Source organism: Castor canadensis, chromosome 2 (assembly GCF_047511655.1).
Source record: "Castor canadensis chromosome 2, mCasCan1.hap1v2, whole genome shotgun sequence".
Taxonomy (NCBI): Eukaryota; Metazoa; Chordata; class Mammalia; order Rodentia; family Castoridae; genus Castor; species Castor canadensis.
The window spans coordinates 81,559,251-81,584,664 of record NC_133387.1 but is presented as its reverse complement, the minus strand read 5'-3'; the positions used below and the strand labels follow the sequence as shown (position 1 = coordinate 81,584,664).

General features: G+C 40.0%; 1 protein-coding gene across 1 annotated transcript in view; it reads right to left on the bottom strand.

Annotated features, from left to right (window-relative positions):
- Dnah11 (dynein axonemal heavy chain 11) overlaps positions 1–25,414 on the bottom strand; it is a 302,556-nt gene that overhangs the window by 135,603 nt on the left and 141,539 nt on the right. The window contains 7 exon segments of the mRNA XM_074065140.1: positions 687–926; positions 3,284–3,386; positions 4,005–4,170; positions 6,937–7,141; positions 11,287–11,460; positions 14,199–14,330; positions 17,620–17,770. Coding sequence (XP_073921241.1) covers positions 687–926; positions 3,284–3,386; positions 4,005–4,170; positions 6,937–7,141; positions 11,287–11,460; positions 14,199–14,330; positions 17,620–17,770 — 1,171 coding nt within the window.

The following is a 25,414-nucleotide window of genomic DNA, read 5'->3' as shown; positions in this document are numbered from 1 at the left end:
ATGTATTTGAAAATTGCATAGAAATGTTTTATGCAAAAACATGACCAAGTACTCCTATTTGACAAGTGCTCTTATTTTGAAGGAAAAAAACCCCTCACCACTCAAAGGAGTCCAGATTTCTACCTTTGCTCCTATTGCTAAGTCACTCCTTTCTCTGAATGCCTGCTCAATTTCATGCATGAAACATAGCTGCCATAATAGTATTAAGAGGTAGGGCCTTTAGGAAGTAATCAAGCCAGCAGGGCAAAGGGAGCTTATACAAGAGGTGCTAGGAGTTCATCCCCTTTGCCCTTCTGTCCCCTCTGCCGTGGGAGGACACAGTGTTGAAGACACCATGTTGGAAGCCCAATCAAGCTCCTTCCAGACGCTGATTCTACTGGTGCCTTGATCTTGGTCTTCCTAGCCTCTCAAACTGTGAGGAATAAATCTCTATAACTTATGAATTATTTAATCCAGGGTATTTTGTTTTATGGCAGCACAAAGAGACTCATACACAATGCAGCCTAAGGGGAACCACTGTACTTGTTGATAACAAGGAATAAACCTGCATAAACACAGAAGTTTATGACTACAAAATGAAAGAATATAAAAATTACATAGCATAGTGTTAAACTAAAGTTCTGTAAATGAATGTCATTAATACTGCTATAATTACTCCTCTACTCAAGCAAGAGTAGTCAAGATACCTGGAAGATGTTTGACAGGTCCCGCAGATTAAAAATATAATGGAATTTAGTAGCTGTAGGTAAAAAGTTCTGTGTTATCATCTGATGGAGTGCTAGCACTGCCTGGATCAAAAAGGGGCCACTTCTGAGGACTGATGGACCAAAGGCTTGCTGCTGGAAATGGGAACTAAAGATTTGGCCATAGATGGTTTTCAGTGAACCCAAAGACGGGAAATTGAATGCAAACACTGTGAAATGTCTCTGAAAAGAAAAACATAAATAGTACAAAATAGAGATTATAGTTTACCAGAAAATTGTAAAACATGGCTTAGGTTTTTCACTCCAACCTGTACCCAGGCCCATCACCATGTAACTTTTAGTGACTTCCACTCTGATCCTGAGCTTAGCCAGGTGACTTACTTGAGCTTATACAACGGGGTAGAAGCAAGACGATAGCATGCCAGTCATTGTCAGAGGCTTGCCTGGTTCTACCTGCTTGCTTAAGCCTCTGACTTCCATGAATCTTATAAGCCTGCAAAAGGACAGGTGACACAAAAAAGCAGAGCCACGGTGTCCCAATCACGGACTAGCTAACTGTCAAGCACCAGATGCCCATCCATGAGCCAGGCCAAGATCAGCAGTCCCCCGGCTCACCCCTGGCTCACTCAAGACAAGTGAGAAAGTAACCACTGTGTGCTACTGTGGTATGTATAATCGTGGGGGGTTGGTGTCACTATTAAAATGCTGATATGTGTACATACACAAATGCACACACAAATACACACACAGCTGGGTGCCGGAGGCTCACACCTGTAATCCTAGCTACTCAGGAGGGAGAGATTAGGAGGATAGTGTTTCATAGTCATCCTGAGCAAACAGTTTGCAGGACCCTATCTTAAAAAAAAAAAAAAAAACTAACACGAAAAAGGGCTGGTGGAGTGGAACAATGTGTAGGTCCTGGATTTGTACCCCAGTCCACACCACACACACACACACATCACACATACACGATTATAGTAGTTTTATGCTCCATTACCAAAACTTGAAAGCAATCAAGCTATCCTTTATTGGGTGAAGGAATAAACTGTGTACATTCATGCAATGAATACTCCTCAGTAATAAAAGGAAATGATCTATCGAGCCATGAAAAGAGATGGAGGAGACTTGAGGGCATATTGCTAGCTAAGTGAAAGACATGTACCATATGATTCTACTACATGACAACCTGAAACATGCAAAATTGTGGAGACAGTAAACAGATCAGTGTTTAAGAAATTCATATTCAGAATACAGAGAAAAATTCATAAAACTTTGGTAACAACAAGAACTCGATTCAAAAGTGTTCCATGGATATTTCTCTAAGGAAGATGGCCAAGGAAAGAGCTTAACGGCATTGCCTATGTTGATGCTGTACATCAGGGAGACACAAGCAAAACTGACTTCGCCTGTTAGCATGGCTACTATGAGAAAAAGTAAAAATCTAACAAGGATTGGCGAGGATGTGGAGAAATTGGAAACTTTGTACACTTTTGGTGGAAATGAAAAATGATGCAGCCACTGTAGAAAACAGAATGGTAGCCCCTCAAAAAGCTAAAAACACTGTTACCATAAAATCTTGTGATTCCACTTCTGGGTAGATACTCACAAAAATTGAAAGCAGGGTCTCCAATAAATATTTGAACCACTATGTTCATAGCAGCATCATTCACACTGGCCAAAATGTGGAAGCCACCCACATGTCCACCAGTGGATGAATAGATAAACAAAAATGTGGTATACAGTACTTACAACAGAACAGCATCCAGCCTCAAAAAGGAACTTCTACAACATGCTACGTGGGTGAACCCTGAGCACACTATGCTAAGTAAGCAAGCCAGTCACAGTAAGAGAAATCCTGTGTGCTTTCACTTATCAAAAGCACAGGGACAGGAAGTAGAATGGTGACTGTCAGAGGCTGGAGGAGAGTAACAGGAAATCAGTTTCAGTTTCACAAGATGAAGAACGTTCTGGTGATGGAGAGTGGTGATGGTTGTACATCACTTTGAATGCATCTACTACCACTTGAATTGTATACTTTAAATGGTCGAGGTGGTAAACTTTGTGTAATGTGTATTTTACAACAATAAAACAGAAAAAATATTTTAAAAGATCAGTTGTTACTAGGGCTTCAGAGGGGAGGGAGGGACTAGGCAGAACTTAGGGGTTTTAGGACAGGGAAACTAGTCTGACTGATATTGTAATGGTGGATACCTCTTGTTATGTATTTGTCAAAACTCAAAGAATGAGCACCATGTGAATGAACCCTAACGGACACTCAGGACTTTATAATAAAGCATCGACATTGCCTCGTCAATTATAACTATGCAAGAGGCTAGTAATCAGGTAAAATGAAGTTAAGGGAATGAGGGTCTATATGGGAATATGGTACTTCCAACTTATCTGCTGTAAACTTAAAACTACTCTAAAAATACTATACCAGTTAAGAAAAAAAGCTTACGTGCATAACCAGATGTCCAGCAGGAATCGTACTTTGCACTCTAAAGCACCAAGAAATAAGACCTAGAGTTTTCAATATTATGTCGGAGGCTGTGGGAGAGAGGAGCACCAAGCACTCCTACCTGCAACCTTGGGTTGATCGTGAAGCTGCCCACCATGGGGTTCATGCAGGCGACATACTGGCAGTTGTGGATTTTTTTAAGCATGACCTTCTGTCTATCATACCTGAAAGATACAAAACAGAATCTTACACCTAAAAACCGGAGCTGAAAAAAACAATGAAATTCAGCAGTTTATGGAGGATTTTATCACAAACAGGCACCTTATCTTGACAATCACTCTGAGGTTGAACTGTGAGCCTCATCTCGGGGACATCCAAAGTGTAGCTCTGTGTTGAGCTCTGTGGATGCCAAAAATCAAGATCTGAAGCCGAATCAATAGAAACTATTATTGCTCGGTGATTCTAGTGTGGTTTCTCTTTCTGGGTAGAAATGATCTTGAACCCACAGCAAGGTGTGATGGATGTGACACGGCTCACCCTGTCACAGTCATGGGTTGCAGACTGCAATGCCTAGGTATGACCAAATGTTTACATCCTACAGAATAAGGTCAGGCTTCTCTTTAACAGTACAATGTGAGATAATTCTTAAAGAGGACATTATTTCTGGACACTGTGTTTCTAGGTTACTTTTCAATCCACTCTTCCAAAGATACAAAGGTTAATTATTCCATTTCATTTGATGGAAAGAAACACAAAGTATACCCCAAAGGTGTAAGAAATTGGGGATAATTCCACCTTTCTACCAGATTTTTGTAGAGAATGAAATACAGGGAATTGCTTACCAATGTCCATAGTCTATATGCTGCCGAATCAGAGTGTGAGGCTGAACAGTGCCATATAAGTCCATTTCAGGAATATTCATGTCATCAATGAAATAAACCAACTTTTTATTCCCTCCTGGACCATAGTTACGACCAGCTTTTTTCTCTAGAGGTTTCTCAAGGATTCCTGAAATAAATATATAATACTGTCTACCAATGACAGATAGAAGGTAAAATTTCTGACCTTAAGTTATTTTCCCCCATATTCATCTCCTCTTCTGTTGGTTCATTCTTCCCATGGTTATGAGTATAATGTATCCACTGTTTAATACCAGAGATGTGTCACTGACCATCTTCTTCTATGTCATGCTTCCTGCTGACCTCCTTCCTATTGCCAGAGGTTACTCTAACTCGCTTTTTCTGGAGACTTTAACATATGCATGTGACATCTCATTGAAGGCACCTTATTGCTGATCTGTGCATTTTTCTCCTCTGTACCATTCTAACTTATGGCCCTCTGCTGGTCCAGCCACTGGCTGGTCTGTCGTCCTTCTCCTTCACCCTTGCAGAAACATCTAGGAATGACTCAAGAAAGTCTCCCATAGCTCTCTTCCTGGGCCACTGGAGCACAAAGCACCAGAAAACAGTGTATATAGAAACTACCCGTATATAAAGTTATATTTTTCATATACCTATGACTTGTGTTGATTACATATTGTATATAATATACATATAAATATAAATATATTGTATGTATCTAATTACATGTTGACTCTCTAAACAGGTTACAAATATCTTGGGGCCAAGAATCTACCATATTCATTGCTGTATCCCTGATGATGACAAAATCAAGTCATTTGTTAAATGAGCAAATGAATAAGCAAAGAAGTATACAATGAATAATACCTTTTCCAAGCAATAGACCAACCTTTCCAAATGCTGGAGGCATATTACTTCCATTGGCACCTGGATGTTTGGCTAACACCACACCTGCCTCTTTCCAAACTCATTTTTAACATCATCTCCTCCCTACCTCTTTCCCTTTATATTCTGTGTTCCTGCTTATAGGCATTAACCCTCCCACATGCAAAGCCTCATGGGAATCTATCTCCTGGTCTTCTGTCTGCCCCACCACAGCCAGTAAAGGGTACTTCATGTCATTTCCTTATATTCTCAACTTGATACCTCCATTCTACAACTCTGGTTTAGGGCTACATTACATTCAGCTAGGACACTCCTCAAGGGAGCTGCTCTCCCTATCTCAGACTCCTCTTCCCCAAGGCAGCTCCCACCTAGTCAGGTCCTTGCTCCTCCTTGATGGCTCCCCACTCCCCACCAAGTGAAATGCCGTCTCCTCAGCTTGTGTCTCAGCATTTTCTCCAATTATGGTGGTCAGCTATCAGGTTGCTGTGAACTGTCCCAATTTTAACACTTATAGCCCCTTGTTCCAGAGAACGCTTTGATCTTTGGCCAGCTGTCCATCTGGACACTATCTGCAGTAGAATTCCCACCTGGTCCTCATTCCAATATTTCCATCATCTACTTGATCACACTGAATCTTACAGATTCAAATCACTGAATGTGTTCTACAATCTTTTCTTCCATGTATTTGCTTACGCTGAACCTTCTATCCTAAATCTCTTCTTTCCTATATCACCTGTTCTCAAATGTTTGAAATTCTCTTTCATAGTACATTGACAATTATAACTATTTCCCATATTAATACCATCTCAAATCTTTTCCATGTCTGTACCCCTCTTGGGAATTAGCAAGATACATTCACACCATAGTCACATAATTTGTTCAACTACTGAACAGTAGCTTCTTTCCTTTGTGTCTATGAACGAAAAACATGTGCCACATATAAGACCTGGGAAAAAGTAATTCATATGTATTTGCTAAAGAAATGGATGAAATAATGCTGAATTTGCCTTCTAACTATTCCATTCATAAAGATAAGTAAGACAAACAGATTAAAGAGATTAAAGAGATTACAGAAAGATCACTATTGGCTGAGTTGATATCAATGTGCAAGACAATTTATTATTAGTCTCCACTGATATACCTAAGAAAACAACACACATACACATGCACATATGCACACTCCAGGAACCCATATTCAGAGCAATTCAACGTTTTCAATAAACTACTGAGAAGTACTTTGCATACACGTACGAGAATAGAACAATGAAGCCTACTGAAATTGTTTTAAGAAGAGGGTAGAGAGGTTGAGGTGGGAGTGATAGAGGGGGTGAATTTGGTCAGGATACACCGTATACATGTATGGACATATCAGATAAACCCCCCCTGTGCAATTAAACAACTGAGACAATAGTTTTTCTGCCCCTCCTCCCCATATAATGCCCTGTTGGACAGTGACAAGACTACCAACACCAACTTTTTATACTGTTTTCCCTTTACTTCCCATGCTCACCTCATGTGCTCTTCCTGACTGACAATGCCCCAAATCTGAGCTGTGTGGTTCTTTTGATGACACTGACATATTTATTCAATAGCCTGAAATTATACTTATATTAAGATTTAATTAACAAACTGTGATCTGTCATTGCATCTATACAATTTTAATGAATTTTCCATAAATAATTCCTTCTGTGAGTGTACCCTTACATTGTTGGGCTCCAGGAAATTAATTAAAGGTAACCAAATGGTTTACAGTAACACAATTAACTCTGTGGATGTAAAGTTTTTGCTGTAAAGGGTACAGTAACCCAAATAAATCCAAGAGTGAAATAAAAAGCTAATATTTCAGTAATACTGTGATGATATTTAAACAAAGTATATTTACCCAGGAGGATAATAAGTAAAAATTCATCTGAGGCCTAAGCAAGATGTGTGAATCCTAGGGAAGACAGTACTCTCTTTGGGCTGCAGGCAGGCCCCAGCTCGACAGCTTCTGATCTCATGTCTGGAATATAAAGGGAGAGTCGCTTACTTTGCAGAGCTGCAGATGTTGTGCAGTAGTTGAAAGGCACATGGGACACTATGTAGTCCTCAGGGAGATGAGCCAGCACATCACCCACAAAGACTGTTTTTCCAACTCCTGCATTTCCTACTAGCATGAGTGGTTTTCCTTTCTCAAGCAACAATTCAAAGAAATATCTAAGACGAGTTGTTTCTGATGTGTGAACCAGAACTGTCTGGGGAAAAAAAATAGAGTGAGAGAAAGGTCAGAGAGACACAGAAGCATTCCAAAATTTTCTATCTGACCCCACATTGCCACTTTAGAATTGAGATCTAAAGAATTCTCAGCTCAACTTAACATGCAGTAGGACAGAGTCCATCTGATTTTCAGTTTTGAGTTGTCAGAGATCAGACATCACAGTTTCAGGAGAGAAATTGGGTGATACCATCAAAACACCACAGCATAAGCACTGATTTATATTTTCCAAAGTAAGGACCAGCCCCTCAGGCTCCCTGTCACAGAAGGCCTATCCTCTCCCCAACCTCATCTTAGGCATGGAAGGAAGTACAGTGAACATCAAGACAGTATCCCCACTCTTCGGAAGCTGACAAAAAGATTGAGAAGTCAAGCCACACATGAATAAGAGCTGAAGGACTCAAACAATGTTTGCATATATGAATAAAAGAAAAAAAATGAATAAGAGCTGAGACCTTGCCTTGGCCCAATGAGATTTAATGGTACAATCCATGCCAATGTGGGAGAGACCAGTGTAGGAGAAAAAACAGCTTTTAAGTAGAATACTCACAAATCTGAAACTTACTATGCATTACCTTGCTCAAAATTAAAGCTTCCTTTCTACTTTTTGAAAATTGGTTATTTATTAATTCATAGACCATATTGTTTCACAAGGAATTTGAAATGGCTTATAGAATAAAATAAAATGAAGAACACAAAGAAAAAAAATTAGAACTAGGGAACACAGATTGAAATATAAGATGAGGGCAGAGAATGGTAGATGTGGAAAATCAAGTTCTACCCAATGATTAAAAGATAGTTGACATGTGAGTGCATTTCTTGGTGGCCTCACTTAAAAGGGGGAAAAACTACTTGTAAGAGTCATGTTGTTTATAAATGATACATAAACAAATGAAGTTTTTTTCTAGCTAGCATATACTGAATACAACTGAACATGTTACAGATCATTCCAGATCATCTTCATGATACATTTACTCCAAAGTCATTAACTGCCATGATACTCTAGGCTTCCTGAATGGGCAGAGACTGTTCTATGCCACATTAAACAGTCCTACTTTTTGATTTTTTTTCCTCCTTTTTTGTGTGTATTTGCTATCTTTTTGCTTTTTACCTTGGTTCCTGGCTCTCTTCTTCCCATGTTAATACCATGTTACATACGGGGCTTAGTGGACTGTAGTTAATACCCTCCACTAAGCCCCGTATGTAACATGACACAGATATTTACAGCAAACCAATGAGGACATTTTCATTATTATTTCTACTTCAGAAACAATGAAACTAAAACTCAGAGAGCTTAAGTGACTTGACCAAGCTAGCGAGCAAGTGGTGGTAAATGGATTCAAACCTGAGTTCATCTGGAGCCAGAGCTCTGTCTTTCCTCCCACACAGAAGGCTCTCCAGAGTGTTAACTCCAGAACCAGACTGCCAGGGTTTGAATCCTACTCTGCTTATTTCAGTGTGACCAGCTCTTCTTGGTTTGCCTAGAAATTTCTAGCTTAAAAATTTTAAATCTAGTGTTCTGAAAATACCCTCAACTAGAAACATTAGTCATTTTATACTTCTAGCAATATAACTGCAGATACATATCTTAATATCTATCTCTGTTTCTCCATAAATAAAAGGGGGCTAGTAACATTCCATGCCTTATGAGGTTGTTGTAAAGAGGAAATTAATCTATGAAAAGCTCTTAGAAAAGGGTCTGATTTACACCAATGAAATGTTACTACTGGCTATTATTAGTGACTCCCTGTGGTTCTCCTCTAGTAGGTTAAATACCACACTTGGAATAGCTGTGTGGACAGTAAGCACAAAGTCCTCAGAGGCTCTCTGCTGAATAAAGATATTGTTAAAGTGTAGCCTAAGGTGCCAGTTTTTATGTCTTCAGTATTTTTTGGTTGAGTGCTCGTTCTCAGCCTGTTAGATAATATTGTAGGTTGAATTCTAGGTAGATTGCACAAGAAGAGAGATTTCATAATTCATAAAGCAGCTACAACAGGCATCTTTGGTCATCTCCCAACACCCATTTCTCTGCTTCTTCCTTCTTGGCAGCGCCCCTACTCTGTTCAAGTCACCACTTGCTAAGGTTTGGATAAGTGACCCCTGAAGGGGCATGTGTTCAAGAGGCAGGGCCTAGTAGAGGTACTTTGGGTATCTCCTTAGTCTCTATTCCTTGAAGGGGACTGAGAGGCCCTAGTCTCCCAGCTTGGATTAAAAGGGACAGAATTAAAAGAAAAATGAAGGAAGGCTAAAGGACTTCTTGGACTGTTCAGTACAAAAAATGTCTTCCATTTGGTTACAAATGTGCTATCTTTCAGGACAAAGGGGAAAATGACTCCAAAGAAAATTGAGAAATTAGCAGAGTTGTTTGCTGCTACCATGGTCTGAGAAGGCACAGGCCTGGGGACAAGGATGTCTCCTCCTCAGTTCCAGAACGTGGGGCTACTTCTTTAGTTTCCATGGGCCAGGATGCTTCTACCCCATGCCTCAGGGACAAGACCACTGTCTAGAGCCTTTGGGGCTGGGGCTGCCACTGAGACTGTGGGGTAACACTGCTACCCCAGTGGGCCCAGAGAACCAGAGGGGATTATTCTCAAGCATTAACAATCTAACTGAATTTGGTAAGTTTTGAAGTTCTAGGGGTTCCCTTTCCACTTTTTCCTTCTGGAATAAAAATGTTTATGCTATGGTTTTCCCATCATGATATTTTTTAAGAAGATTGGAAAGTTGGGGAAGGCTCAAAGTTGGGGAAGACTTCTCCTCAGCATGAACCATACTCCAAGTCTCTCTCACACTTGAATCAGATGATACTGGATATACTACGTTTGGAACTTTGAGTTGGTGCTGGAATAAGGAAGACTTCTGGGTGTTGGGGGGATTGAGTGTATCTTGCATGTTAGGAGGACATGAACTCGCAGGGTCCAAAGGGCAGAGTGTTATGGGTTTAATTTTGTCTCCTGTAACACCCCTCCTTCCCTGTACCTGTATTTGGAAAGAGTCTTTAAAAGAGGTGACCAAGTTAAAATGAGGCCACTAGGGTTGAACCTAATCCAGTGTAACTGATGTCCTTGTGAAAAGAGAAAATTGGGGCACAGGGGGAGATAGTGTCCAAGGATGCATACACAGAGAAAAGACCAGCTGGGACACAGTGAGGAGCAGCCGTCTACAAACCAAGGAGAGATGCCTCAGGAGACATGAAACCTGCCTCATGTCAGGCCTGAATTTCCAGCCTCCAGAACTGTGAGAAAATCAATTTCTCTTGTTTAAGCCACTTGGCCCCTTGGGGTGTAATACTTTGTTATGATTATTCTAGCAAACTAATACAGGTAAAGCAGACAGACTTGAATGCAGAGACAAAAGCAGGGAAAATGTCAGGTGAAGACTGGAGTCTTTTTGCTATGCAAAGGAACACTGAGCTTGCTGGCAAACACCAGAAGCTAGGAGAGAGGGCTGTACAGTATAGGAAACAAATGCTGTGGGTTTTCTGGCATTTGACACTAGCTGTCTCCTTGCTGATGTTGTAGAAATCACCTACACTGTATTCACACAGCACTACTTAAAACAAGGTCTGAAGTGAATCATAATGATTTTGAGAAAGAAATATAATAAATAAACATAAGATTAGAGCAGAATAAGACAGGGAATAACTCAATCTAAGAGAAATGTAGATGATCAGTCTATGAAGAGAAACAGTAAAGAAAAACATTTCCTTGCATTTGTCAGCTGCCTTGGGAATTTGAAACACATGAGTTGAGATTAAACATATTCATTTTATGGCTGGGGGGCGTAAAGGAAGGAAGTTATATATGAAAAGTGCTAAGAAATTATTAGTCAGAAATAAGAATTATTGAATTAACTGGACTATGCCTCCAATTTTCACAAAACTCACTAAGTTTCTAGGAAAATATTAAGAAAGCTGTTATCATAGAATTAATCTGAAATAATAAAAGAAGAGGTTGCAGAAATATAAGACATCTCACTAAGCATTTCTATGGATGAGATTCTTTTCTTTAAGGGAATCTCAACACAATGTTTTATTCATCTGGCAAGAAAGAAAGGTAGACTTCTTTTAAGCAAGGCTTGAATCAGCACACATGTTGCTACACTTTTGCTGTTCCACACACCTACCTGGAGAGGCACATCTGGATCCATAGTGAACTGGGGGACTTTGTCGGCCCAAGGCAAGAATTTCTTAGTTTTGTGGTCCAGATAATAATCAAAGATGGTTCCCTGGGATGGAAACTTCACTGCTTTCATCTCTTTATGCCACCAGCGACTGAAGTCAGCTTGATAATCAAAAAGCTAAGGAGTAGAAGAGAAACCCTTATTGCAGACTACAAGGTAATTGTGCAATCATACAAGAAACCTCTCTTCCAAATCCTGCTCGACAGGGTGATGGCTGGGAACAGAGTCAAGTCACAAATGAAGCCTGTGGGATGGAGTTGAAGAATACACTCAGATAACTAACTAGACATTAGTTACAGAGAGTAATACTACCATAGAGGTAAAAAGCTGGAACTGTCATACAGCCATGAGGTAAGGTTTAGTGGAATACTTATTATCATAAAGAACAAGACAAAAATTGGAGGAATCTTAGATTAGGCCTCAGTTATTAATCTAGCAATGAGTTTTCATCCAAATTACTGTGCTGGACATTCCAGGACAGTGGTTATCAACATCAGTGCTGATTTATACCAATATTTGCAGCAATTGATAATGAGAAAAATAAGAATGGAAGACTTTAAAAAAAAAAAACTGGTAATAGGGCTAGGGACATGGCTCAAGTTGTACAGCACCTGCCTAGCAAGCATAAGGCCCTAGTTCAAACCCCAGTATTGTCAGAAACAAAAATAACAAAACATCTTATAACATTACTTGATTTCAATACTATGCTTTATTCTGAGTATAGAGACTCCTGGCACTTTTGTTATTAAAATATCTTTTTTTAAACAAATTGATGATGATTGTAAATATTAGCTTTTATAAATGCCTTGACTTAAAAAAAGTAAATGGCTGGCAACCTTGTACCATCCCCATAAGTCCCTACTGAAACAGTTGATCATTGTCATTCAAAACCTGGAACCCCACACAGGGAGGAAGGAATGCAGAAAGGCATGGACTTGGTTTCTAGCAGGACACAACAGAGAGGTCTGGCTGGAAAACCCATAGAGACCAACTCCCATCCCCCAGGGAGGACACAGTGGCACTGCCAGGCTCACTGGACTAGGAGATGCTTGTTTTTACACAACAGTAAGTACAAGTCCTCTGTTGCTAGATTAGGATTTAGAAAATAGAGAATGGGAAATGGCAACTGTGCACCAATATTAATCAAAATCCTTCGAAGTTCACAGGATAACCCTAGAGATGACTAGATCTACATAGTGATCTGCTCCAGACATTCCTGCAGCCACAGGATGGTCTGTTCCAGCACTCCTACAACTGCAGAATGGTCTGATCCAGAAAATCCTATATCCTCAAGATAAACTGGGCCAGCTACTCCACCACCTTCTGAACCAGTGGCTCAGCTCCTGCCCACCACCATTCAAGTGTTTTTGAAGCTAGGCTCATTAAGTTTTTTTAGATTGGTAGCATGGGGTATTTTATCACTCTACAAAATTTGGTCTTAAACCAAACGTAACCAATAAGACTTAGATAATTCACAGTCTATTACATACCTAGCACCATTTTTTGTACATAGCTACATGTGAGTTCTACTTTACTAAAAATTTGCCTCACCAAAAAGCTGTATCAGTAAAATGATTTTGGTGACTAATCCATGATTCCTCAATTCATTCAGATAAAATCCGCTTGCACTAGAGTAGGGAAGAAACAGAGTTCATGGGGGAGTCAGGGGTTACTGTCAAATGAGAGGGAGGGCCAATGAATGCAGAGTAAGCAGGAGCCTTGAAAGTCACTCAGGCATGAGTGAGAGCCACAGGGGTGACCTATTGTAACTGGATGTTCAGGGAAGCCATTTTTGAGAACAGGCACAGATCAGGGAATAAATCACTCCAGGAAGAGTCCAGCCTATGGAATGAAAGAACCTAATATGTTTGTGAAACTAGCTAGTGCTGCTGGGGCTGATGGGGGGACTGGGAGTGGCAGAGAAAGACATGGCAGGGAAGGACAGCAGGGTCAGATCTGGAGGCCTTGTAAAGAGTATTGAAATGTTTAATTTTACCTTTAAAGCAATAAGAATCCATTAAAGTGCTTTAAACTCTGGAGAAAATTACAGATTCAATTTACATTTTAAGAAATCACTCTGACTGCTGAGTGGATCACAAGGGTAGACACAGAGGCTAGAAGACCAGTGAAGAGGTAGCTTCAGAAACCAAGTGAGAAATGATGGCAGGTGACAGTAGCTCAGAGAGAGCTGGTTAGGTTATCTGCCATGGCCTGGGAGAGGAACCCAGGACCTAAGTCCCATCAGTTGGGGTCCAACCCTGGTTCAGACACTCAGGCAGGTTAACTTATCTCTGTAAGAATCATTGCTTATTTCTAAAAGAAGGATAGCTGTGTTCATGTAGGTTTTTGAAGATTAAGTGATGTGAAGATTAAGTGAAGTTTGAAAGTGTCTGAGATTATGGGTAGAAAAAAAAAGGAGAGCGAGGCCTCTGGGTTTCTAACCAGCAAACGGGAGGAATATTTCATGGGGTTGGGGATAAAGAGGAGGAGCAAATTTGGGGGTGGAGCAGAAGAGGTGTGTCTCAGGCACACTAAGTGTGACTAGTTTGGGAAGGACACAGAGGAGGATGGAAACACAGGTCCTCGAACTCAGAAGGGCAGTCTGGGCTGACAACCGTAGACTTAGCATTGCAGGCTGAGGTGACCACTGTCATCCTGGGTGATTCTACCTACAGAATGCCCAGGCTCAGGAGAGAGCAGTTCAAGTAGTAGAGATTTATGGTAACACAAAAGAAAGATACAGATCACATATAATAACCTCCCTTGTTGATGGAGTGGCTCAAGTGGTAGAGCGTCTCCCCAACCCTACATGCCATGCAAATAAAACCAGTTCTGTAAAGCACTCTGCAACCTACCTGGTCTTTCAGCAGGGCGCCTCCGAATGCCCAGATACAAGCAAAGACAAAATAGACTTCGTAAACTTCTTTTGGGCTGTCAAAAGGAACGTTTTCAGGAGTCAACAAACACTCCAAAAGAGCACAAATAGTCTAAAGAAACAGAAAAACCATTGTTTAGGGCAGTGATTTTTTTAAAATAGTGATTCAAAGGACTTTTTTTTTAAATGACTCCACTTTATAAGAGATTATATAATTTCTCAAAATTCTGTGATTTGTTACACTGGGAGAGACAAAAATTGCTTCCTGCAATGTCTAAGTCCATGGTGCAAAAATTTTGCCTCTTTTAATCCATCTGAGTAATAAAATATTTGTTTGGTTTTGGACACAAGGTCTCATTGTGTAGCACAGGCTGCTCTTGAATTCAAGATCCTCTTGACTCTACCTCCTAAGTAGCTGGAATTACAAGCATGCACCATCATGCCTGGCAAAAAGCTATTTAAAAAACATAATTTTTGACTTATTCAACTAACAATCACTCAGTGAATGAGAAATGCATATAAGAAAAAAGAAAAAGGGAATATATATCTACATTCACTTTTTTATAAATAGGGAATCATATGAATATGGCATCCCATAATCCACTGTCTCACTTAAAAACATACTGAAGACACAACACCTTACCATCAAGTGTTGCTCTGTATTGTCACTGGGAATGAACTTCTTAGGTTCTACTGGATGGACTGACGTTTACTGATCCATTTCCCCCCTGTTGGACACCAGGTAACCAACCCACTTTCCTCAGTGATATGGAAGCCATTTCCCCACCTGCTGCCTTGCATTTACAAAGCTGGACTGGTACCTTTAGCTTGTGACATCCCTTAGACACCAAGATTGGGTTTAACCTTGGAAGAAATGCTATTGAGTAACTCGGGCTTCATAGCCTGCAGGAGAAACAGTGATAAACTCTGTTGGTCCTAAATACTCCCCCGTCCAGGGCAATCTCAACAGTAAAGACAGGAATGGACTATGGCAAAGGTCTTTCCATATGGGGTACTAGCTATGGACGCTTCTTGAAGCCCTCAAATAGGTGTCATTAAGACTGTCACAGACCCTGGAAACTCAACAAAGTCTTGCTCCAGTCCTGGGAGGCAGGAATAGGACTTCATTGCTATCATGCATACAGTAATGCGACTTCAGTATTGTGTGTGTGCCTTTCCTTTCCTGCCTTGAAGGATGGAGCAGGGCCTTCCATCTAAACAATAGCATCTTTATGCTTCCAAATCTTTTCCCGTGGTTTCTATCATTTTACCTTTTTTTTTTTTCAGTGGTACTAAGGTTTGAACTCAGGGCCTCACACTTACTAGGCAGCCACTCTACCACTTGAGCCATTCCACTAGCCATCTATCATTTCATACTGTGCCATGTTCAGCAATTTGAAGTAATCTGTTAAGGAAACTTACCATTTTATTTTGAGTTTGTTATCAAGAAAAATAATGGAAAGCCCAGAAGATTCGCTACTCCTGAGTAGGAGTCATGCTGCTCCAAGGATCAGATTAAACCAAACCAAAGGACTACATGCTCTCTAGGTGATGCTACTAGGCAACTAAGTCTCAAACTTCTATTTTCTCCCAAACACAGTACTTCAAAATATTTTGAGCTCTGTGTCAGTGATTAATAAGATTCCACTTAAATGCATATCCTGAAAGAGTTAATATATTTTATGAAAATTAAAGAAAAGCTTCATATATTGTGAAATACTGCATGAATTTTTCAGGATAGCAATTTTAAGTTATTCTCACACTCATTTTTGTCTCAAATTCTTGTACTTGTAAAGTACAGAAAACAGAGACTACTTTATAAAAACAACAGCTTCTAAAGCTCTAAGAATTAAATGTGGCTCCTGAACACTACAAAAGGAAGAAGGGACAGTAAAAGTCATACTAATTCCCACTGACCTATTTTCACATGACTCTTCAATGGAAAACTTCACACCACAGAGAATCTCACAAATACACAAGTCAACTCGAGAAAGAACACCAGCTTGCTTTTGCAAGTACTACACCAGAGGAAGTCTAATTAGGCTAACCACATAATTAATTCATTATGAATAAATTCAGACCTGCTTTCAGAAATAAATTATACCTCAGATAATTACTGTTGAATACTATCGTTTACTTAATTGGTGTGTGAATTATCCAAAAACCTGAACTTTCCCTTCTTTTTCTGCTTCTTACTATTTCTAATTTAGCTTCAAACAAAGTGGGTAACATAGTAACCTAATGGTAACAGAGTACTTGCAAATCACCTTTGCTCCTACAAGAAAAAAAAAAAAAAACCTTAAACCTTTTTGTGAAGTTTGATACTCCAAGGGCTGAGATTATGATCGCCACCTTCATTTCTGTGTAAATTATTTTCATGCTGCTATGAGAACAAATCAGATATCCTTCACTCTCTCTCTTTTATTTTATTTTATTATTCATATGTGCATACAAGGCTTGGGTCATTTCTCCCATCCTTCACTCTCACCAGCTGTCTCGCAATGAGGATGGAAATGAAATTACCACGGAGTGGTATGAATTCTTCACACACACTGACATGCCTTTGGGAATATTGGAGGGAGGGGACATCTGTGGACAGGTGGGGGCACCTCTGTGGAAGAAGTTAAGGCTTTTGGCATCCTTAATTACACAGAGCTTATTTTATTCAAAAACAATACTGAGTACCTTCTCTGAGCAAGTTAGTAGGAACTAAATAAATAAATAAGGCCATTGCAGCTTTGTTCCAATTCTATTCCCACATACTTGGAAGGGCACAATGGTTCCAATAAACACATATTTGGCACCTACTGAGTGCTAGGGACTGTGTAAATGTCTGGGGATAGGAAAATGAATAAAATATGACTTTAGCCCTCTAGCTCACAGTCTTAGAGAAATGACAAGCCTAAGTGACAACTGAGTTTGCAAAGGGGTCCAGGGAACGTGATGCTGAGGCAGGAGGGTTGGAATAACCTAAAAATTCCAGAAATCTTTTGTGGTCCTTCTCCTCCTCCTTTTTAAATAGGTGGTACCAGGACTTGAACTTGGAGCTCAGGGCTTCCTCAGTAGATGCTTTACCACTTGAGCTACACCCCTAGACCTTAATTACTTTAGTTATTTTTTCAGATATGGTCTTGTGGCTTTTGCCCCACCTGCCTGGACCAAGATTCTTCTACCATACACCACCATGTGTCTAGCTCATTTGTTAAAATAGGGTCTTACTAACTTTTTGCTGGGGTTGGCCTTGGACCACAAGCCTCCTGACTGCCACCTCCTGAGTAGCTGGGATTGTAGGCATGAGCCATCATGCCTGGCCTCTTCCCATCTTGTTAAACAAGCAAACGTGTGGTCCTGATGGAACCCCACCCAGTCTAGCAAGTCAGAGTGTGTCAGTGAAGACAAACCTGCACCAGGCTACTTTCTGGAATTGAGGTGACAGCTCTGAAGCTGGTTCTCAGCTTGTCCAAGCAGGCAGGAACGTATTTATCAAAAAGAATGGTTAAATTGGCCTTTTCTGATTGGTGCTGCCTTCTATCTATCCAACTGGCCACATGCCTGAGAAGGAACACAGGAAAGCAGTTAGTGAATGCAAGGCTCAAATGCAGAATTTTACCATATCCACAGTCCCCTGCCACACAGCTTAGTGCCACACTGTAGGGACTCTAGTGAGTTCTCTCTGATTCCCAAATGGCAAATATCTTAAAATGGCCCTTTAAAAATTTGTTTTAATGGCCATTTTACCTTAATGAAAAGAATGAGAAAGAAACTCCTAATAGCACTTAGAAGCCAAACATAATGGAGAGTAAGTAGCCATTATGAGCATTTATAGGGAAGTACATGTGTCACTTTGTAAGGGGCTACAACCATTTCCATGGTGGAGGCGTATTTATGAAAATAGCTTGGCATTTTTCTCAACTAATCTGGGCATTAATTATTTAGTAGTGAGAAATCAGTTACAAATAAAGAGGTAAAAATTCCATGGGTTCATTTCAAATTCCTTCCTTTTCCACTGGACTCAACGTACCACCAACTTGATAGCTGATAATGTATTTCCAACCAGGGACACCAAAATGGTATCCCGGGCCCTCATATACATCTATATATCTGAAGCTTATAAAATATTAATTTTAATACATTTAATATCTCTAACATACTAGTAAACTACTCATCATTAGCATAACACATGATTTAATGGTATTCATAGTCGTCTCTGGGGTGAAACTAAGATGCCAGATGAAGACTGATCACTTGGCAAGTTGTGCCCATATAGGAAGCAGTGGTAACGACACAGCTAGCAGCAGCGTGGGAGCTGGGTGGCCACAGAACAATGACAGCTCCGAGAATCAGAAGATGATGATGATTTTAGAAAAGGCTCCCTTTGCTTTCACCAGGCCTCATGATAGCCCTTTATTAAATAACCAACTGCATTACACTCTGGTCTCATTTATAAGATGACAACCAGCAAAACCTTTTGAGGTCCAAGAAGAATGGTTTGCCAGCAAAGGAATTGCTTGAGAGTAATGTGGCACCTCTGGGTGGTAGTGATGGAGGATGAGGGCATGAAGGTCATGACTGTCCCTCCACTACTGATTTTACTGCTTCTCAGATGCCAGAGTGGAATCTTTGCATCCAGAGCATATCAGAGGAGAATGAGGGGAGGGGAGTAAGATAGAATTCTATACCCTGGCTGCCTAGCTTTCCATTCCTGTCCCATCACTTTCTAAATTGTGTTACCTTGGGTAAGTTACTTAACCTCTCTGTGCCTCAATTTTCTCACCTTTAAATAGAAATGATAATACTATGTATTTCCTAGGGTGGTTGTGAGCATTAAAAAATTCTGGATGCATAAAGTGCTTAATATTTGACATATAACAAATTCTCAACAGAGGATACTCATTACTAGAGTTGGTGGCAATGGGAGCTCTGGGTTCAGATCCTGCCTCTGTCTCATGCATCTCTTAAATGCAGGAGTGTCCCATTGGGCACAAGAGTTGTTATCTAGGGTTCTGGTAAGTATCAAAAATTCCATACCCTATCTTCCTAACAAGGTCCCTGTCTTGAGAAGCAGAAGGCCACTTCAAGGGTGACTAGGAGAAGTAGCCTCAAAAACAGTTCAAAGTGGACTTTGCACTTAGGAGGCAGGGAATAGCTTCTCGCATTGGCAGTAGCCAAAGTCTCAAGGCAAAGTTACAAGGCCACTAGAAATGATGTCATTGTTACATCTCTTCCATAAGCAGGGGTTGCTCCAGAAAGAGGCAAGCTGTCCCAATCAAGACACATGGAAAAAAAGTGATTCTGCTGGAAAGGGGTCAACAAGTGACCTTTACTCAGGTAAAGGTCATATACCATATACCATAGAGAGCAAAAAGTCTCTGTTCCCAGATGTAGACATATCATATCCAAAAAGTCTCTGTTCCCAGATGTAGACAATTTAAGCTGTCATGTACAAATTATTGCGGAATTTCCATAGTTGTGAAGAAAAGTAGACATTAAAAGAGAGCAAATTTAGGGAAGATAGTTATTTTCAGCAATGGCAAAACTGAAGACATGGATCTGTATTTGTTTGCCATTCTTCTCATATCACCTCACAAAAAAAGTTCCTTTTGATTTTTAAAAGATGCTAGAGATGTTAACATGACCAACTGCAATGTACCTCTGTCACCACTGTCATAAGGCTTGCAATTGAAAATTGGCGTCCAAAAACGGCTGATTCCTCGATACATAAGAGATGTCCACACTGGTGCCCTGGCCTCAGGAAGTGCTACCTGGTGACACCTTAATGAGTCATCTTAGTGTTAGTGATGTGGTTTAATCACTAACAGTGTCTGCTTTGGTGATAACATCCACATGGGCAGCTGAGTTACCCCTCCCTCCTCCAGAATAGCTCCGAGTTTATCATGTGAACTCTGCATCCTGGATTTTGGAAACTATCCAGGTAGCCAATGTTTTGGGCCTCTGAAAACTTCTAAATTTAGTACTCAGTAGTCTGGGGTTGGATCCTTTCGAGTAGGACAGTTGGAAGTCATGCAACTTGGTCTCCCCTGCATGGCAAAGCTTCAGGTTCTCTGGCCTGCACAGTAGCCGGAAAAGCAACAGAGTCAGCAGGACATGCTGTAAGCCACCATTGCTGAATCTGCATCTTTACGAGTTTATACAGAATTCAAACAGGAGAGGATGGGACCTCAGGGGTAGATGATAATGTCAGCCCATGTCATTCGACACAGGGTGCAGAATCAGTCACACTGAGTGGGAAGAATGTTTTAGGCTAAAGTAAGAGGGAGAGCCCTGTCTAAAGGTGAGGCTTCTGAAAGTTATCTACAGGGAACCTCTTTGGAATCAGATAAAATTCCAGCTATAATTCTACCTTTTCCTGTGATTATAGATGAACTAAGTTTGGTAAATCCCACTTTCAGTGTTATTCTCACTTTCAAATCATTATAATTTAAGTAATTACATATGACTCTTTAAAAATTATTGCCTGTATGTTTTTCCCTTTCTATAAATTCTCATCCCCTTCTAGGAGAAAAAAATTGTCACTAATCATAATCCTCAGAAATTCTCTTCTAATTCTGGCTCCTTTCCGTATTTCTCAGGATCACAATAGACATATATTCACTATCCAGGATTCTTCTAGGAAACTTACTTAGAATTCAGAATTAGTATAAAATGATATTTGATTACTGCAGCTAGACATACTGACATGATTTTTAAGGATGTGGTTTAATCTTTTATGTTCCATATCTGTAAGGTGTGGAAATATAATTAATTTTAAAAGAGCTCAGTGAATTTTAACAAAAATGTTCTAAGAAATTTAAGTGGTAATGGTACTCTTTATTTCTTAACTAGAACTCCACAAGGTACTATGATCATAATAGTCCATAACCTTTTCAATCTATGATATGTTAATAGTTCTTCAATATGAATTTTAAAACAGAGTAGACTTTCTAATTCATCACTGAAAGACTTAGAAACAATGACCTACCACTAGCAATGTGCTCTCTGAACCTACTTGAACTTCAGATACCATTGCTTGTACTAAGAGCTATTCCTTCTGGCTCCCTGGAGAAAAAGCTGGCTTATGTCAAAGTAAAGAGAATCTGAGAAGAACCATAGGCATCTTAGTTTTCTAAAAATGAAAGTGCCCAAAGGCTTAGGAGGACAGGTTTAAAAACAAAATAAAATAAAAAACCACAAGAGATGAGCTTGAAGGGGCTCCTGGAAAGATCTGTGACAATTTGAAAGTCCAAAAGAATCTTGATAATGGGTTATAACACACTGAACTAACAGAAAAGAAACCATAAATAGAAAATGGTAGGAAGAAGGCAGGAAAGAAAGAACAAAGGGGAGAGGAAGAGAAACAACAAGAAAAAAAAGTCTTGACCAAAATGTGTCACATAATACATGTAGATAGAATTACTGAATTAGGAGATCAGCATTTCATAACCACCAACAGGATATTATTTGAGACACTCAACTTGTTCTCTCCAAAATTTTAAATGTATGAAAGAATAAGGTGGGGGAATGCTCTAGATAAAAGAAGACAAAATAAATAAATGCAATGTATGGTCTTGGTTTTGATGCTAGACTTTTTTTTAAAAATGGAGTAACTGGTAAGAGTTGAAAAAAAATTTTTCTGTCAGTACTGGGGCTTGAACTCAAGGACTCATGCTTGCTAGGCAGGCACTCTACCACTGAGCCACTCCCTGTTTTGTGTTGGGATTTTTCAAGACAGAGTCTCATGAATTATTTGCTCGGGGCTGGCTTTGAACTGTGATCCTCCTGCTCTCTGCCTCCCGAGTAGCTAGGATTACAGGTGTGAGCCACTGATGCCTGGAACAACATGGTTGTTTATTAGATATTACATCAAGGATTAATTTCTTAGGCATGTTAATTATATTGCATTCGCACAGGAGAATATCCTAGTTGTTACTTAGGGATAAAGTGTCTTAATGTCTCCAACCTACTTTCAGGTATTTCTGCAAAACTTAACAAAGGAAAACATGTCTCTAAGCGTATGAGTGTGTGTGGCACACGTGTGCATATTTGTACAGCTAGTGAGAAAGCAAATATACTAGGATGGCAACAGGTATAGGGGCAGAGTCTATGGCTGAACCTTTTCAACTTTTCTGTACTTTTAAGTACTTGGAAATAATCAGCTAGGGAAAACTGAAACCTAAGATATTGATTTGAAAAATTGGGTTAATTAATTATATCAGTCTTAGAAAGACACTGAATATTAAATGAATTAATACATGTAAAGTGGTCACGTTATGACATTAAAGTAAGTTGGACAGCCAACTATCTAATAATTTTGGAGTGAAAAAATTATCCTAAACCTGACATAGCCATTTTCTGGCAGCTTACTAAAACTTTCTGGCAACAGGAGGTAAAAATATAAAAATATCCACTAGAGAAGATTCCCATTATTTTGGTAAATGTCTTGACTGGATGCTTTGGTCACACACATGAAAATTAAACCTCCACATTTATCTTAGATAAAACAAAACCTCCATGAAAGTAACATCTAAGGGTGAAGGGCGAGCTAACTGTTAGAAATTGGGTATCTCTTTCAGCAACCTGGGACCTTTGATGTACTGGATAAAAGTTCTTCTTTAAATAGTGAGCTAGACTGAGCTTTTGTTAGCACAAATCTCCACATGTGATTGAGACTGAAAAACCCTGGCCTTGGGAGCTGTGAGGGTCACTACTGAAATCAGACCACACCAGTAGGGGGTGGGAGGTCCTCTGAAGAAAGGGAACGCTGGCTCTTGCACAGGATGCCTGTATTCTCTGTGAGGGGGAGTCAAGGGACACTAGACAGACTCCTTCAGCCAGCCCCAACCAACAGTGGCAGTCCAGGAGACAGAATCCTAGCTGGAGAGAGAAGCTATTACCCCAAAATAACTCTCCATTGCAGATGTTTAAAAATCACTCCTTCCCTCACCACATCTAATAATACTCTGTTAAAACATGAAAGCCTGGGCATGACTGGACTTTTCTGTAGAGTTAAGGGCTAAGACCTTCAGTGAGCAGAGGAAAAGCAGTCTGGAGAAGTTAATCAGTCAGTATCTGAAAGGAAGTGGATGCCACCCTTGTATTAGAATCTCCTACAGGTGCAATCACAAAGGTGAGATGAGCTTGAAGGGGCTCCTCCTGGCAAGATCCGTGACAATTCGAAAATGCAAAAAAGGGCAGGGAGGAGAGAAACTGGAAGGGAGAGTACTGGGCCGTGGGCTGTATCATACTTCAGGTCTGTAGTATCCCCTAAAGGCACATGTGCAAAAGGCTTGGTCTCAGCCTGTGGTGCTGTTGGGAGGTGAAGGCACAGTTCAGAAGCGGGGTCCAGTGGAGGTCTTAAGCTATTGGAGGCATGTCCTCAAAGAGATTTATGGGACCCCAGTCTCTTCTTCCTTTATTTATCTGGCTCACAGTGAACAGCTGAGCTCTCCCACATGCTCCTTCCCAGGATGCACTGCTTTGCCTTCGCACCAAAGCAAATGGGCAAAAAGATTATGGAATGGAATCCTGCAAATGTGAGCCCAAATGGACTTTTTTCTTTATAAGTTGACTATCTCAGGAATTTGTTATAGTGAGGGAAGGCTGGCCAACATAGGACAATAACAAGGAATGGTTAGTGTACCTGCGCTTGTTGGGACATGAAAATGGAAGATCACAGACTCAGAGGGACGCAATCTCACAGCGATAAGCAAGAAGACCTGTGACCTGAGCTGAGACACACAGCCATCCTGATGTGACTCTGCAGGACAGGCGGCAGGAAATAAAAAGCCTGACCTCACTGTCTTCTCTCCCTCACTTCCTGCCAGGGCTTCTCACTGGTCAAACCAAACAGAAGCCAGAGGGCAAGAAGACCACTGATTGGTGCACATGGGGCAAGGGAGAGGTAAGAAGAATGGAGATTATGTCTAGTGGTGGGGGGTGTCAATAGAAGGTATCTGACACAGGAGGCATGTGGTCATAGCACATGGTCACCTGCAGAGCTCAGGGGTTCGTATAGTTCAGAGTGGAAATATACAATAGGGGACAAATGGCCACCAGGCAAACTGAGGAGAGTGTAAGCATTTGAGGAATAAGCAAGGATTATAATATACTTGCTTTAAGTAAAGCATTTCCACTGTTCAAACATATATGCATATTATCTGCACATACCCATACACAAATGCTCATTAAATGATTTATTTACACCTATTTCACACAAGCTATTATTTATTCCCTTACAAACAAATATTTACTAAGTTCTTAACATTTTGAGGGTATGGGATCAAGGTAATGTTCAAGAAAAGATGAAAAAAGGTACCCAGGTGCTAATTTAATTATCTTGAAATTAACTTGATTATTCTTACATTTAATTACTAATATCATCTTCAAATAATCAAATAATCATTTTCACCTGAGGTCAAAAAATATGTTTAACAAAAATATAATTAACAAATGGACAAAGGAATTATGTAGACATTTTTCCAAAGACAATACACTAATGCCCAACAAGCAAATAAAAACACGCCTTACATCACTAATCATTAGAGAAATGCAAATCAAAATTACGAGATACCCCTCACACCACTAAGCATGGCTACTATATAAAAAACAAAAAACAAAAACAAAACAAAATAACAAGTATGGGCAAGGAGATAGAGAAATTGTGTACAGTCCCTTTGTGCATTGCTGCTAGGAATATTAAATGGTACAGCCACTGTGGAAAATACGAGAGTAGGGCCTTAAAACTTAAAATAGAATTAACACATGATCTAGCAATTCTAATTCGGGATATACAGCCAAGAGTACTGAAAAATGAAACTTGAGAAGTTATTTGTACGTCCATATTCATAGTAGCATTATTCACAATAGCTGAAAGTCAGAAGTAGCCCAACTGTCCATCAACAGATGAGGGGATAAACAAAATATGATTTATACATACAGTGGAATATTATTCAGCCTTAAAAAGGAAGGGAGTTCTGACACATGCTATAACATGAACTTTGAAAATATTTCACTAGTTGAAAATAAGTTTGTTACAAAAGGACCAATGCTTTATGATTTTATTTATATACACAGAGCACTCAAATTCAGGGACAGAAAGCAGATGAAGGCTGCTAGGAGCTCAGGACAGGGAGCAATGAGTAGTTACTGTTTCATAGATGGAATTTCAGTTGGAGAAGATGGAAAATGTTCCGTGGATAG